This window comes from Nicotiana tabacum, chromosome 1, assembly GCF_000715075.1.
Source record: "Nicotiana tabacum cultivar K326 chromosome 1, ASM71507v2, whole genome shotgun sequence".
Lineage (NCBI taxonomy): Eukaryota > Viridiplantae > Streptophyta > Magnoliopsida > Solanales > Solanaceae > Nicotiana > Nicotiana tabacum.
Window position 1 is genome coordinate 77,365,642 of NC_134080.1, and position 17,341 is coordinate 77,382,982.

Here is a 17,341-nt window from a genome sequence, read left to right on the forward strand (position 1 = left end):
CCGTCCATCAAAAAATGTCGGCCGAACTTGCGACCACCAATGCAAAGTAAACAATTCCATGACATAGTTAGACTTTACTGGCCTTTTCTTCTATTGGTCTTCTTCCATGCCTTTTCTTAAAGTCTTCCATTCCTTAATTGATTTTCCCTATTCCGGTTTTAATAAATTATTTTTCGTCCTGATTTATTTGATATTCTTAACACGAAATTAAAAAATAGCATTCGAAGTAATGAAATAAAATTGACAATTTATTATCATTTATTTTCTGAACTACATCAAAGGAGGGGAGGGAAAATGAAAGGAGATGCTATGAACGCTCCACCTCAAATGTGAAGTATAAAACTTACCAAGTTAGCTAGCCCTCAATTCTATTACTATCTATTTAAATTTGATGAAGAAAACTATTTAGTACTACTTATGTAGTGAAATAATAAATATGCAGCCAAAATAACTAATAGAATGTAACCACATTTAAATAGAAGGTGATTAGGTGAGCTGTGAGCACATACTGAATAGAGAGTGAGCACATATTGACTTTAATAGTAATATTGTCAAACATTAAATATATATAAAATATCAACAATAATTTATAGTAGGTTTCACAAAAAATCATCCCTACACTTATATCTCCTTAAGATAAAATAGGAATGCAAATATTAAGAATTTTTAAAAATAGGTATGTATTGATTTTTTTGAAATGGACTAAAAAGCCAACCAAATTAAGGGACTAAATATTCATATTCGTCACTGAAAAATTTATCTAAGGAAGAAAAAGAAAAAGGAGCGAACACAGTGAAGAGAGAGAAAGTGTGAGAGAGAGAGCCGTGTGATTCTAGAAAACTGTTTGATTCGTAAACTCAGGGATTCGCGTGCAGATTGAAATTCTCGCCGGCGAATCTTTCTTGCGATATCGCCGGGGAGTTGACCGGTGATTTTGATAGGAGACAGCTGGAGAGTTTTGGTTCAAGGTGAATAGAAGTAAACAAGGATGGTCAATTCAATGGTGGAAAGAGCAACGAGCGACATGCTCATAGGTCCTGATTGGGCTATGAATCTCGAGATCTGCGATATTTGCAATCACGATCCCGCGTATGATGCTTCTATTTAATCTATGATTTTGCGTATATTAAACTTTTGCCTCTTTATCTTTTATTTTTGTTTTATTTTTAGTTTATGTGATTTGAGATTTATTAATCATCAGAGAGTTGACACTAACTGTGGATGATTTAGACTGAGTTTAGAACTGGATTATGAAGTTAAATGTAGTACTTAAGTAGTTGCTCGTTGAGTTAAATGTATAGTATAATGGCAAATGTCCTCTTTACCATAAAAAAATACTAATAGTAATTGTGTTGAGGATTTCTTGAAGAAACTGTTAATTTGATGAGGGGAATAATGAGACTAAGTCCTGTTTGGTTAAGAAGACAGGGAGAGTACAAGCGATATTATGCAAAAAAGTAAGTGAAGGATTGTGTTATTAGCTCCTGCTAGATAGAATGATCTTCTGGGACCAAACTGCTTGTACTCTCGGTTTATTGACGTAATTTCAATTTACATAATGAAAAATTGATAACTCCTGATTTCAAGAATTCGTGGAGAAATCCCTGCATGTATTCTCATCATCTCTTTAGGAGGTATAATAGTGCTGGTCGTGTCAGCTGGGAATTCTAAATTTTAGTTTTCAAGAAACTCAATAAGCAATTTGGTTTCACGTTACAATTGTATTCAGGGAGATGTTGCTTGGCGATGGATCCATCTGAAGTTTAAAGTTATATTATCTAAAAGTTTAGTTTTTTCAATGAGGAGTTTTGTATATTATCTTATTTATTCCTTGTCAAGTTTAATTACTTCTACGCCAATGTTGTGAGGAGGCAAATATATCAATGTTAAGTTGATCAAAGACTCCTGGAACGCACAACCTCAAGGGTTAAACATTATGCAGTGTGTTAAAAGCGTCTATATACCTATGTTGCTTGGTAGTATGGACAGAAAAGAATTAGGGTGCTTTGAAGGGGGAGGGCTTCGACTGCACCTGATTAAAAAAGAAAAAACAAACGAAGAGCTTTGCCTATTTCTGTTAGCTGTCTGGTATAAGTCATATAATGCATATGGAAAAGAGGATATGATAAGACTTTATTAGCTCTTTATCAGCTTGAACCTTTTTGTAAATGGAACATCAACTTTTGTACGCATCTGCACTTTTTTAGTGCTGATCTAACTTTTGCAGTAATAATATTTTTGCTTACGTTCTTCTAAAGGAAGTGTATATCTGTCTATTTGGCTATCTTGAGAGTGTTCATATTTAGGCTGATCTCTTGGTCAACAGTGGGCAGATTTAATTTGAGATTCAGAAGTTAAGCTACGAGCAGTCTGGCTTATTTATGCTCTTTCATCTGCTGTTTTGTTGGAGTTCAGTTTCAATTTTCGGTAAGCTAAACTAGGTGGACTACCTTGATGAAGAGCATTTGTTTAATCTTGAGTACGCCCTGTAAAATGAGTGGATCTGACAAACTTACAATCTAACAAATAAAAGAAAAAAGGAAAAGAATTTTGATTGCATCTGACGATGCAGCCTGTCAAAGTGGTTTAGAATCTGTCCTTTCAGCTATATGTGCAGCACATATATTCCATGATTTGACGGCTTTTTCTGGCTCCAGAGAAGAACACCTCATATTCACAGTTGATAATTTCATTACTCAGATTGAGGATTAATTTTACATTCATTAAATGGAAATCTGGGTATTGTGGATGAGAAAGGAGTGGAAGATGCTTTGAAAGAGATGGACCTCTTGGCTATCAACTCACGTTCTGGTGGTTGAAATTTTTCTTTGCTGGTAAAAATATGAATCCTTAAACGGCGTAAAACAAATGTTAGATTTTCTTAGCTCTTTCGCATAACTGGTAGTGTGGGTTTTAGACCTTTTGTGTATAATTTCTGCAATATTTCACGTCTGTGGTACATATTATTAATAATATGATATACCCTACCTATTATGGTTTTAGACCTTTTGTATATAATTTCTGCAATATTGCACATCTGTGGTGCTTCTTATTATTAATAATATGATATAAAAGAAAAACATTAAATAGAAATCCGATGAACTAGATTGCACTCGCATCATGTAGTAGTGTTAACAAAAAATTTCCGTTTGTCCTTTTTAATTTTTCCTCTTGTTATTGGCTTGATCATATGGGTATTTTATTTTACTTTCGGCGGAAGATTGTTTAAAGTTGTTACTGTTTTTATGTTCTTTTTGGGGTTACCAGGCAAGCCAAAGATGTGGTGAAAGGAATAAAAAGGCGTCTTGGTAGTAAGAATCCCAAAGTCCAACTTCTCGCTCTGACAGTAAGTTTCTAAAGCTGACAAAATTGATGTTTTAGTACTTCATTCATGTGATTGTTAAGTCTCCACCTTTTGTTTTTCTTTTACTTTCTTTCTTTTGTGTAGTAGATGTTCATTCAGTCATTCACACAAATTTGTTAAATTTATGCTACCTCCTCGTGTTAATTGTTTCATGTTCATTATTTTTTTTTTCATTTTCTCTTGTTAACCACATCTATTTATGTATGCTATATGATCTTTATTTAAAAAAACCCACATATACATTATATGGACTACCCTTGAGGTGGAGTGGTGATATAATGCCACTATCCATCTCAAGAATTTCTAATAAGCTATTACCGTGTATTGCTAGTTTTGGTAAGGCTTTATCCGCGTCCCTGAAAATTCTCACTTTATTTGGTGGTTGTTACCTTAAAGCTGTAGCCTTGATATGTACCTAGTCAAACTTAAAATGAATTTGCAATTGATAGAGAATGGTACACTTGTCTCTCATAGGTTGTCTACAAATTTCCACTTTCCAAAGGGGTTTGTAAAGATCCCGAGTTACTCCACTTATTGCCTTAAGGCGTTGAGTTGGATGTTTGGATTCCTTTACGTGGTATCAGAGCAAAACTTTGGTGAACTTGTTTTCACATCCGCTTTCTCTCTTTATTTTCTATTGCTCTAGGCTTCACTTTCTCTCAGTTCAGCCCGTGGAGTTGCTCAAGATTTCTCTCTCTCAATTCAACCCATCAAGCCACTAATATTACTCTAGGTCCACTCATTAACCTATCAAGCCTAGTCTTTGGCTCGACTCTTGGCTCACTCCTATTGAACCTCCTCTCTCTCTCTCCCTCTCTCTCCGGAAAAAGGCCACAAAATATAATCCATGTAGTGTTAAAAAATGTTGTATTTGTCCATCATTGAATGTACAAGGGTTTCGGGGTTTATAATGATCTTGAGCTACTCCACCCACTGCCTTTCTGCTTTGGGCTGGGTGATTAGATTCTTTCATAACAAGTCAAATTGTCATCCCACGTGATTGGCTTCTTTATGGAACAAAGTAGGTATGCTTAATGAGAAATCAATTTACGGTAGTTCTTTTCCAGCAACTAAGTGAACTATACTAAATAAGCCAGTAGAATACTTGGAAAGGGAAGTTTGAACGATGAGAAAAATTGATGTGATAGAAGACAAGGTTGGGACTTGGGATCTTGATTTCACTTGATGTTTGAAAGTAAGCTTCCTTTGGTATGAATGCCTCTCTCAATTGCATTGAACTATTACGAGTTATCTAGTTAAGTAACGGTAGAGACTAAAATTTTAACAGATCAAGATAAGTCCTAAATTCAAGACAACTCTTGAAATATTAGGAGTCTATTAGGGTTACTTGGTGGCTACTCCACCCTAACCCTAATTCATGCCTATCAATAAGGCTATATATTTTCTTCAAAGACAATCTCAACAATTCCATAAACTCTCAGAATATGTACAAAGAGATCAAATATGAGATCTCCGAAATTCCATGAAACTCTTGGAATATTCATTAAGAGATCAAAGACATGTCAAATATGTCTTTCTTAAAGTCCTACATTCGAGAAATACGCCGCTAAGGCCCTCAAATCACGTAGAATAAAGCGGAGGAAGAATCAAGGGATAAACAGAATTGTACCCGCATTGTTTATCAATAAAATTGTGTTTCTTCATATTTATATTGTGGTTACGATTTATTTTTGTATCACAAATAATTTGTTGCAAACAGTAACTCCTTGTGGTTATGAATCTAGTTGAACTCTTGTAATGCATTAAAATGAAGAAAGCTTTATCAATTGGTTGGGTTTATAGAATTATTCAAGACTCCTATTGGTTATCGTAACTACCACAATTAGATTCATTCACTTGTTCAGTCGTTCCCTTTTGGTTAAGATCTAGTGGAAAAGGAAATCATGATGCGGTAGATTCATATGGAAATTCGATTAGTTTTCCTCTTTCAATTAGAATTAACATACTTCATAATTAAGTATCGCAAACCCTAATTACTAAGGGTATGCCCTTACCAAAATCATCAATGGATTTGTAAATGATAGGTCAATTCATACAAGCATGAATGAAGAATGAAAAGATTAAACCCAGAGTAGTCAAAAGTGAGAAACGCCAAGTTTGTCGGGGATTTAAGTGCAAAACAAAGTTAAAGCGTAGGCAATAGTGCAAAGTGCTTATGGAAAAAATAATGAATAGAAATGTAATGCAGCAAAATGTAACTATAGGGTATAGAACAAACGATACCTTTTTGAGCAAAAGAATGAAAAAGAACTACAATAAAGTTACATATATGAAGTAAAAATCATGTCAATCAAGTTCAAAGACCATTTCAAAATTTTGATTTAGAAGAAAAGATGCAGTTTTAAGTTTTTAGGGGATATTTTTCTTATTCTAAATTTCGAATTTCCTATTCTTTTTTGAGAAAAGTTCGTTCTTAAATTTTTTCCCCAGAAAGCTCTAATTTCTTGTTCCTAATAACTAGAAGTTCGGCAAAAGGTTTTCTTAACAATTAATATATGAATTTTTCAACTATATTTATGGTCTAGTGTTGTGCACTCAAAAAGAGAGTCCGTGAAGAGGTGCACTCCTTGGCACCTTAGCCGATACTAAAGGGCTAACTAAGTGAGGCGAAGCACACAACTTGCGATTTCATGGAGTTTCAGGGATAAAGCGTGCTTTAAGTGAGCCTTCTGACAACACTAATTAAACCTTACTTCAAAACATTAAGATCCATCAATATCCCAACAAAAAGATTTACTCATAGTGGAGTTCAAATACAGAATACATAAACAGATATGGAAAAGGTCATGAGAAGAAGAAAGATCTGATGAAAAGTTTCACAAATCTGCCTCTTGGAATCTGTTGATCTTGGGGTTGAAGGAGTGAAGCTTCAATCTTTAGGCTCTGCCTCTTTTCCAAAGTAAGTCCCTTTCCAGGGTGATGAGATTTTCTATTTAGACCCCCCAAAATTTGACTAGGATCGCGTCTAGTCAAATTTTGGCATCAGCGTCCAGGGGCTCTGGAGCGGATGCCAAACTGACCGCTGCAGCAGCTGGGTTTAGTGGGTTATCCTCTTGATACGGAACTTTCTGCTCGAGTGCTGCAGCCGATGACTATGAGGCCGCTGCAGCGGCTGGCAAGCTTGTGTCAGGAGCGCTACAGCGTGCAGTGGTCTTCCTTTCCAGTTCACCACCCGAAGATGCGACTTTTCTTTAAATATGAGGCACTGCAGCAGTATAAAAGCCTCTCGAGAGTGGCTGTTCCAGCTCATCTATGCACTGCAGCAGGCATTCTTTCTTTAACTCACTGCCTGGAAAGTCATTTATCTTCTTGAAGTTGAGGGTGCTGCAGCGGTCTAAATCCATCAGCAGCAGTTAGTCACATTCTTATCTTCAGCTTGGAATATTCATCAAACTTGTCCTTTCTGTTAGTTTACTTCTCATAAATCCTTGCAAGAGTTGGAAACAACAATTAATATTCATGCAAAAACTCTATGAAGTATCTCAAGATAGGCTTGTTTTGGCATTCAAATAGACACATCTTTTTACTCTATCAAGCTTTAACCTTTAAAAGTCTTTAGTTGCCTAGATGTCCCCTCATTAGCAGTGTGACCTTTTTATTTTGGGATAAGGTAAGGTTTTTATTAAATAAGTACCAAGATGGTGCAAAAACAGTACAGGACTAATCAACCAGCCAAACAAAAACTAAGCTATATGTGTTATAAAAAAACCAACTAAGCTATATGTTCCCTCCCAGCAAATACAAAAAACGGAGATATTGATCCATACTCTCTAATGTACTACTTTTACACCAAAATTACAAGTAAGTGGACCTGGGTTTATGGGTTTAAACTGACTACCACCAAAGTCGTGGCTACTTCAACCAAAAAAAGGGCAACCCCCTATTCAAACCAAAAGAAGTACATTTCCTCACGAAGAAGTTGTTGGAGCTAGGCTCGGAACTATGAGAGTTTGCTTTTTATCTTATATATGGCTTCTCTTTCCTTCAAAGTAAGCATTATTTCTTTCCAGCCATGTGGTCCAGAATATACAAATGGGAATGGTTTTCCATATCTTCATGCTTCGTGAGACTTTTTTGCTTCTTTAGCACTGTGACCTTTATGAGAGTCTGAAATTTCATGTTCTCTTTTTATGATTCTAAAGATCTATAAACCAATAAAGAAAGAAGATTCTAAAACCATAAAGGATTACCGAAATCAACCTTCTTTTATGCTCAGAAGTCAGTACTCCAGCCTATCAAAGCAAACAGTTGACTGGACATTAGATAATTTGAGTTTTCATTTTTCAGCTGTTGGAAACAATTGTGAAGAATTGTGGGGATATTGTCCATATGCATGTTGCTGAGAAAGATCTCCTTCATGAGATGGTGAAAATTGTAAAAAAGAAGGTGACTTCTTACCGACTCTCGAACTCCCTTATGTCCTTTTTAAAACGTTTTTCTCTCTTCATAAAGTTAAGGCATCTATATATACTGTTTGTAACAGCAACCCGACTTGCATGTCAAGGAAAAAGTATTAATTTTGATAGACACATGGCAAGAAGCATTTGGAGGACCAAGGGCAAGATACCCACAATTTTATGGAGCATACCAGGAGTTGCTGGTAATTCTTCTTACTGGTTTTAGTTTGTGTATCTGCATCTATTTGATAATAGTTCATGTCATTAAGAGGTCCACAATTTTATGGAGCATACCAGGAGTTGCTGGTAATTCTTCTTACTGGTTTTAGTTTGTGTATCTGGGTCTATTTGATAATAGTTCATGTCATTAAGAGGTCTTAAAACAATTTGGAAAAGAAACTGGGTCTTTTGATGAGTATGATAGTTTAGTTTTCTAGAATATCACCCCATCAGCAACTAATTGGTATAGGGCCCAGTTGCAGCATAGAAGTTGTTGGGGGACTGCATATCTCCAAACAGTACAATGGTCGCTAAAATTCCAATACAGATGCTTATTGAACCAAACTTCCAGCTTGCACTACATGTAGTTTGTTCATTCACAGTTAGTCATGTCATATCATTCCTTTAGCTTCACCTTTCCTTCTCAAAATGGAGTTTTAAACATATTGCTTTACATTTCAGCGCATTGGAGCTGTGTTCCCTCAGAGATCTGAGAGATCAGCCCCAGTGTTCACACCCCCCCAAACACATCCACTGGCTTCATACCCACAGAATCTACGGAATCCTGAATCCGGACAGGAAGCAGCTGAGTCTTCTGCAGAGGTTGAATATCCAACCTTGAGGTGAATCTTTATTTCTAACTCTGGAAAGAAGTTAACACTTTTAATTCATTTTGCTATGATTTCTTTCTCCTTTTTCTTGTCCTATTGTGGAGCTGTCAGCAAGTGCGGTTAGTAAAGTTAGTGTTGAGAAGTGAGAAGGGAGAGCCAGTCTAGGAGAATCTTCTCCTACTTGTCCCTGCACGACTTGATTGATGAGTAGTTTGATAGTGCATGCCTTTACAGAGTTTGATGGTTGAGCTCAACGCCTCAACCAAATGTAAATTTAGGCATGTGATAAAACAAGTCATGTTTAAAGTCAACGAAACCTGTCAATTTGATGAGAGTGCAATAAAGAATGGAAGAGATATTTTTTGGGGTTAAGGTAAAGATTTATTGAAATGGTACCAAGATGGTACAGGAAAGAAACAAAACAACAGGGAACAGCCTACTACCACCCTTCCTCCTAACAGATCCAAGAAATCCATGTACTTGATTAAAACTATCTAGTGATCCATTTTTACACAAAAAGAACAAATTTTGTAAACAACTATTCTTAATTCTAGAAATGTGAGTTCTCTGCCCTTAAAAGCAAGCCTTGTATCTTTCCAGCCATATTGTCCAGAAGATGCACAATGGAATAGTTCTCTGTATCTGTTTTTTCTATTTTGGTATCACCTGCTGCTGTCAACCTTCCAGCAAACCCTTTACATTCTGAGGCATCGCTTATGTAATTGAAGAGAACTTTAGCACTAATTTCCTCTATTAGCAATCGTAGTATCTTATTGCTCAAATATAACAGTGAATAACCTTAGGAGTGATTGCTGGTATTTCATATATCTTTCTTCTTGTGCTATGTTGGTTTGAACTGCCAAAGATTATAGGATCTCTCCCAAGTTCATTGAGTCGATCCAAATCTCTGGTTGAACTGAGAAATGGTAGGATCATAGCAGGTATAGTGTAGGATTCTGTGTGATCACTAATGGGTTCATAGGATCAGTAGTAGTTGAGGGGGGGGGGTCATAGGATCAGTAGTAGTTTCCAACTACTACTCCAATTATACTATTTTTCTTCATTTTGTTGACCTCCAGATGTCAGGTTAAATAATCCAAGATTTAGTCTACTCAGAAGTAAATAGAAATAACAACAACAACAACAACGACAATCTAGTGTAATCCCACAAGTGGGGTCTGGGGAGGGTAGGATGTACGCAACCTTACCCCTACCCTGGAAGGGCGGAGAGACTGTTTCCGATAGACCCTCGGCTAAGAAAAGATGGAAGAAGCACTAATAGCAAACATACAACATATTTAGAAAACTAAATCCAAGAATGCAAAAGAGAAGATGACAGGAGTATGGATCAGCTTGGGCACCTTGACTAATTTCACGGGGTATTTGCTAACTCCCACTAGTATAGGTATGGTAACTCTGTCCACAAGGCTTGGACATGTATATATTTCCATTCTTGCATCTTACTTTTCTTTTTTCTTTTTGCACTTATCTTTTGATACATTTTTTGTCTATGATTTGTGTTGATATCTCTCTTCTGAGATGCATCATTATATCTACACATGATGTTACTTTTTTTTTTGGATAAGATAAAGATTATATTGAATGGTACCAAGATGGTACAGAAAAGGAACAGAATAACAAGGACACAGAAATCAGCCTACTACAGCCTTCTTCCTAACAGCTCCAAGAAATCCATGTACTGATCTGAACTAACTAATGGGCCACTATTGCACCAGAAATACAAAATTTGTCAACATATACTCTTAATTCTAGAAATATGAGTTCTCTTAGTTCTAGCAATATGTTATGTTACTTGTTTAGACTACTTTGAACGCGTTCATGTTATCCATCAAGTATCAATATGTTGTATTTGTTATAATGTGTCTGGTAAGATTTTATGAGTCTATTGTCCAATCCTACAATGCGATGCTGAGATCGCTGAAGTGATCCCATGTAGGGTCCGCAGTAGAAATACAAATTATTTAGACCTTCCTTTTCTTCTTTGGATTCCCTTTAAGGTTGACTTAGCTGCTAAACTTCTGAATCTGCAATTTGTATACCAATCTTCACACAAACTTATGTGTTATGCCCCTTCCTATATTATATTCTTTTGGTGGACAAGACATTTCTGTTTGCTTGGGGGGGGGGGGGATGATTTGCAGCTGCTGGTGAATGACACCTGATATCTTTATTGCATATCTTTCGTCTGCTAGGCTTGCTTTGGTAGTTAATGTTCATTGTCTTCTTTTTCTGTTGTTAGCTTGACAGAGATCCAGAATGCACGTGGTATCATGGATGTACTTGCTGAAATGCTGAGTGCATTAGATCCGGAAAACAAAGAGGTAGAGTCTTGTTTATATCATCTATTCAGGTTATCATTCAACAATTAAGATATTCTTACTCGGATGCAAATTGGGCAGGTCAGTTGTAGAGAAATATTTACCTCTAAGTAGAGTGCTGGGTATTTGGGGTTGAACTTTCGTAACTTTGATTTTGTTCTTATTTTTGGTTGAAATTTTATCTGTTTTTTTTGCTGAGTTGACATTCTTCGTTCCCTGAGAATGTATTTGCTTGTCGGGTTACAGGGACTGAAACAAGAGGTGATTGTTGATTTGGTGGAACAGTGTCGCACCTACAAGCAAAGAGTGGTACACCTTGTAAACTCGACTACGTAAGGCCTTGTTTTACTCTTGACCGCTTCTCATTAAGTGCCTTTCTCGAGATATCTTGATAGATTTGTCAAAGTTTTAGTTGTTGGTACAATATTCATATAGATGAAGTGGAACTGATCGGGGAGAAGAACTAGATTTCTGAATACCACTGGCTCAACAGATGCTCCAAACAACTAAAACTTCAGAATCAACTCTGAGAAAGTTGTGTTAAATGAACCAAATAAAACTACACACTTGGTTAGGTTGGATCAACCGTTTAGGTGTTTTGGAAGCAGAGAAACCCCTATCACATGTTGACTGTTAATTATACCCTCGCTATAGTTTAACAGGGTGTCAGTTAATTCAACTTTAAAGTTTTGAATGGACTAGGAAAACACACTTGCTAGGACATAGATGTGTCATAATTAGTTTGTTATACATGGTGCTTCTTGAGGAAATAATTAGTAAATAAAGTGTGCTCTCTCTAAAAGCTTAAACTTTTAGGTAAAATGGTCACATGCTGAACATGGTATCAGAGCAGGCAGAAGTCGTGGTTTCGAGTCTCACCACCACCTATTATCAAAAAGAATTTTCACGTGCTTGGCTCATGAATAAGAGTCAGTCTCGCACTTAATGGGGCGTGTTGAGGACTTAATTAAGTAAAAAAAGTGTGCGCTCTTCAATAGTTTAAGCTTTTAGGTGAGATAATCATACAATTTATAGTGTCAATAGTCTTTGGGATTCTCTAATTTTGATAGGCACTTCACGACTCCAACTGGTGGGAGTGGTGGAATACGCATGTGATAACAATTACTTCATGGCCTCTTGATATTGTAAGTGTCAAAGGCAAAAGTGTAGAAAAGCACCAGGGCCTGATGGGACTTTACACAAAAAACAATCAAATTGTAAGGTTTGTGAAGAAAGGCGCTAATGAAGGGAGAAAAAAATGTTATGCTATAGAATGTAACTCTAAAGTCAAACACTTATTATTTGGATAAAGATTTAAAAACTACTATAACTTAGTGAAACATATGAAGTAAAAATCATGTCAATTAAGTAAATATCTGATAGACTTGGGTAAGTCGTTGCCGGGAATAAAACTAAAGGCTGAACATTTTTAGTGCCATCTGCTGTCAGTTATTTTTGCAGTCAATGTTCTAGTACTTTAGTTAGGAGAACGATAGTTGATCAAACATTACAAATGTACTGGACTGACCATGATATTTTTCTCTCCAAATCATTCCTCTCTGCTCTTCCAATCTTTATTATGCACCATCTGGTTGTGATTCCTGTGGATCCTTACATTCACTTGATGCAGGGATGAATCACTGCTTTGTCAAGGGCTAGCGCTGAATGATGAGTTGCAGCGTGTATTGGCCAAACATGAAGCTATTGCTGCGGGAACTTCTGTTAAAGTGGAAAAACCAAAATCTGATTCAGCTCAACCACTTGTAAATGTTGATGCTCCTCTTATTGATACTGGAGACAGCAGACAGTCAGACCAAGGGTAAATGTGTTCTCTTTAGTCGTGACTATTAACTGTATCGTCCTCCGTCTGTATGTCCGAACCGGACATTCCACCCCCCCCCCCCCCCCCAAAAAAAAAAAAAAGAAAAAAGAAAAAGAAACCTATTCAGTTTCTTTTGATGATTGGTTTTTGGTTAGCAAAATGAATGATGATTGGTTAAGTATATGAGAAAGCTTATAGCTTAAAAAAGTATACATTGATTTTCTAGATTGATATCTTAAATTGTTAATTGCCTAAAAATAGTGACCTTAAGTTACTATCAATTAGATTAGGATTTTATCAAGGTTCAGAAGTCCTTAGTCGTCTGCTATTACAAGAGTGATGAAGAATCAATTCCCCAGCGCCGCCCCCCCCCCCCCCCCCCCAAAAAAAAAAAAAAACCCAAATCCCAAGGTCCAAAAGAAAAGGGGGAAGACGATGGGAATCCTGGGTATTCATTTTAGTTTTTGAGTCTTAGTTTGATGTGAACTGTGAAGCAATTTTGTCATCTAAGTCATTTGGTGTGCTTTTCAGATCTACTTCAAGTACTAGCTTAGGGACACAGTTGCTTCTTCCAGCTCCTCCATCAGCTAGCAGTCCATCAACAACAGCAAATGTTGGCCCAAAAATTGATCTTCTGAGTGGAGATGACTTTAGCTTGCCTACGGCTGCGGATGCACTGGCTCTTGTTCCTGTTGGTGGAGAGCCTCAGCCTGCAAGTCCTGTTTCACAGCAGAATGCCCTTGCTCTTGTTGACATGTTTTCACCACCTGGCAACTCACAATCTCCATATTCAGTTGGGCAGAAGCATCCTTCATCTCCTCAATTTCAACAACAGAGTTTCAGTTCTACCCTGCCATCTATGTACCCAAATGGAAGTGCCCCTGGAACAACCTATACACAAGGCTCTAATGCGGCGTGGAACGGACAGATATCACAGCAACAGCAGTCATCTTCTCCGGTTTATGGTGCATTTCTTTGTCATTCTGCCTGCATTCTTTGTGTATACAGTTGGAAATGTGTCCTGTAGATCAAATTTTGTCCTCCCTGTTATATGTCTGTCTATTATCTGAATAGACCTAGCAACTACTCCCTAAGTTCTGATTTGTTTGGCATAAATTGTCTGGTAACAAAGCTTAAGAAAAAATGAGAACTTTTAAAACTTGTGGTCTTAATCATGCCATATTATTTATGTGGTTTTGAAGCTTTTGAAAGTTGTGGTCTTAAACATAACATCTAGAACTTCTTACTGTGGGTAAAATGAGAAGTTTAAGTTAAATGTTTCCAATTTAGAAAGGTGCCAATCTTTTTGGAATGGACTAATGGAAATAGTGCCATACAAATCGGAATGGTGGGAGTATTTGTAATAGCAAAGACTCATAAGAGTTATGGTTGCATAGAGGCATAGGTTTGATACTGTTATCTGTCACGTGTAAAACCCCTTGCAATTTCTGATAGAGTCTTACGGATTGCCTGAATTTAAGCCCCCTCTTGCTCATTGAGTTTCTGAATAGTTACTCACATAGTGCTCGTCCAATTCCTGATTTAGGTGGTCAAAGCAATAGTTCTTTTCCACCACCTCCATGGGAAGCTGAGGCAGCTGAGAATGGCCAAATGGTAGGGAATCCTCATGCTCAACCGATGCAAAATAGTCAGTTGTTGCCAGGCAGTCCACATGCTCTACCAATGCACAACAATCAGCTAATGTCTGGTAGTCTAAATGCTTTATCAATGCAAAATAATCAGCTGGTGGCAGCTAACAGCCAGCAGCTAGCTGGTGGTTCATATGCCCATGGTATGTATGCACAGCAGATCACTGGTGGACATCCTGCCATGATGAACCAGACTATGCAAAGCAATCAAATGGTAGGCTTGTCACCTCAACCAATGCAAGGTGGGCAATTGATGGGTATGTTTCCACAACAAATGCCATCTGGGCAGATGGGTTATATGTATCCTCAGCAAATTTATGGCAACCAAATGGCTGGTTATGGCTATGGTTATGCCCAACCACAGAACACTCAATTTCTTAACCAGAGAATGTCTGGGCTCTCCGTGAGGGATGATGGCGTCCTAAATAATTCGTCATATCCAGTTTCAACTCCTTCATATGTACCATCTGGAAAGCCCTCAAAGCCGGAAGACAAACTATTTGGGGATCTTGTTGACATTTCAAAGTTCAAGTCATCCAAAACTACTCCTGGCAGAGCTGGGAGCATGTGAAAGTGACTGGTTTCTGCACTGTTTTTCCTCCGATATAGTTCTCACTTCTATTTAGCGATCAAGCTTCTGTTGTTTGTTCTGATTTTTTCCTTAACACTTGATTTTCGCAGATTGGTCCTTTTAGTCCATATTCATTTAATGGTTCTTCATGAGAGTTTGTACATTTCTTGTAGAGAGTAAAACCAAAATCACAAAGAAAGAAAGTCGACGAACCTCCTTTTTATCAGCTTGAATATGTATAGAATGCCTTCATTTATGTTTTTTTTTTGTGCAGCTGGTTGCTGTTATAACTAGTCATGCAGTTATTTGTGCTTTTACTGGGAAGTTTGTGTAAATGCTGGGAAACCCATGTAGCGGAAGAACTTTATGGCTCACAGGGGAAATATTGCATCAATATTTCACCTTACAATATTGTAAAGTGATAAGATAATCCATTGTTGTCCAATGATTGCTGAGCTACAACAACAACATCGGCCTAGTGTAATTCCACAAGTGGGGTTTGGGGAGGGTAATATGTACGCAGATCTTACCCCTACCTCGAGGGGCAGAGAGGCTGTTTCCAGGAGACCCTCGGCTCAAGAAGGCCACAAGAGACAATATATTAGTACCATCAATAGAATCATAATAAAATGACATCAATATAAGAAATACGATGCTGAGCTACAACCTGGGAGGTTAATTTTTACGGTCTCTTGCTGTTTTCTGTTGTGGTAGTTGTTTCGTCGTACTAGATTTCTTTGGTTTATATGGAAGATTGAGATTCTACACTGCCAAGTGTTTATACTGGTTGGTTGAGCTGGGATATTAACAAATGCTTCAATAAATCATTCGTATTGCCCTTGTAAGTTGCATTAAGACCATTTAAGGGTGTGTCTTTTGGTTTATAGGTCTCAGATTATCCATTTTAGGCTAAATTTGCCAGATTGATTTGGAGGATGTAGATAATAATGGTTTGCAGCTGCAAAAATCCCCAGTTTTGACCATGCCTGTGTATGTTTTCTACTCCCTGTTGATTATTGATTAACTGGGGGATTTATGAGATAAGACTGCAATTTTATCCAATTAATGAGTTGTGTTATGCTTCAGCTGCCCCTTGAAACTTGAAAGAATACACAAAATAGCGGGAGAAATTAAAAAAATAGCCAGATTTACAAGTGGTCATTCAAAAATAGCCACAATTTCAAAAGTAGTCGAAATTTAGCACTTTTCATGTAAAGATAAATCTGAATGAAACCACTGTTCAAAATCCGAAAAATACTCCAGCATAATATATTGGAATTCTAGTATAATATACTGAACTCCAGTATAATATATTGGAGTTCCAGCAAAGTATATTGGGGAGTTCCAGTTTAATATACTGGACTTCCATCATATTATATACTGGAGTTTCAGTATAATATACCGGTCCAACATAATTTGCTGAAAGTTCATACACAAGTGCACTGATCTCAAGTATATTATGCCGGAACTTTCCATGTTGCAACAAAATAGTGGCTATTTTTCAATGACTTTGCAAACGCTTGCTATTTTTGAATGACCAGTCCAAAAACTGACTAGCCCATGCAATTTTTACCAAAATAGCGCCTTCATATTATATATTTGTGGGTATTTATGGTGCATAACAATAGGAGTAATTCATATTGAATATTGTTAAAAGAAAAGAACTGAATACAGATGTATAGAAAACGACTGTTCGGACAATTGTACTAACAAAAGCATTGAACATTTCATATTGACTTGTCTTCGTTTCAAACATATCATTCGCAATTTACAACATCAAAAACATATACTATTTAATTGTTGTCTCCAACAACTCATTACAAATAGGTTAAGCACCGCGGATATAAAAAGCTGAGAAAAGGTTAAGCATCATTGTGATAATTAATAAGCAATGGTTAAATGGAATACTTCGCAAAACTGATATTTTTTCCCCTTCTATTTCATACATATGTGTTTATCTCATTCCTCAATATTTATATTAAAAACAGGAAATCTTGGACTCTCTCTACCGAGTCCTAAGGTTATAGGTGTTGAAGTTTGGCAAAATGCCAAAGTCCCACATTGGTTGGGAGTTAAGTTTGGGGGATTTTTCCCCTATAAAAGAAGGCCTAATGTTTAGGATTGAAATACACCTCTCATTTGCCTTCTCATCTGTTTAAGGCATTTGTATCTTCTCTCTTTAGTATTATTTCACTTGTATTTTTGGAGTGAAATAAAATATTGGTTGTGTCCGAGGAGTAGGCAAAATTAGCCGAACCTCGTAAATTCTGGTGTTCCCTTTATTGTTGCTTTATTGTCTTATTTATTATTTGGTGGCTGTCATAATTTTTGGTATAGTATTTGTGACT

At 36.8% G+C, this 17,341-nt stretch overlaps 1 protein-coding gene across 2 annotated transcripts; it reads left to right on the forward strand.

The window, feature by feature from the left end:
• Positions 1-721: 721 nt before the first annotated feature.
• Positions 722-15,252, forward strand: LOC107827293 (TOM1-like protein 9). 2 transcript variants are annotated; one of them, XM_075251877.1, is made up of 11 exons: positions 868-1,089; positions 2,327-2,834; positions 3,268-3,346; positions 7,673-7,771; positions 7,869-7,985; positions 8,464-8,624; positions 10,873-10,954; positions 11,198-11,283; positions 12,582-12,770; positions 13,305-13,738; positions 14,320-15,252. In XM_075251877.1, exons 4-11 carry the CDS (start codon positions 7,715-7,717, stop codon positions 14,991-14,993), a joined length of 1,800 nt encoding a protein of 599 aa, XP_075107978.1. In that variant the 5' UTR covers positions 868-1,089; positions 2,327-2,834; positions 3,268-3,346; positions 7,673-7,714; the 3' UTR covers positions 14,994-15,252. The 2 variants fall into 2 exon arrangements, with proteins under 2 accessions (XP_016509876.1, XP_075107978.1); XM_016654390.2 differs by lacking the exon at positions 2,327-2,834 and having other exon boundaries at positions 722-1,089.
• The last annotated feature ends 2,089 nt before the right edge of the window (positions 15,253-17,341 follow it).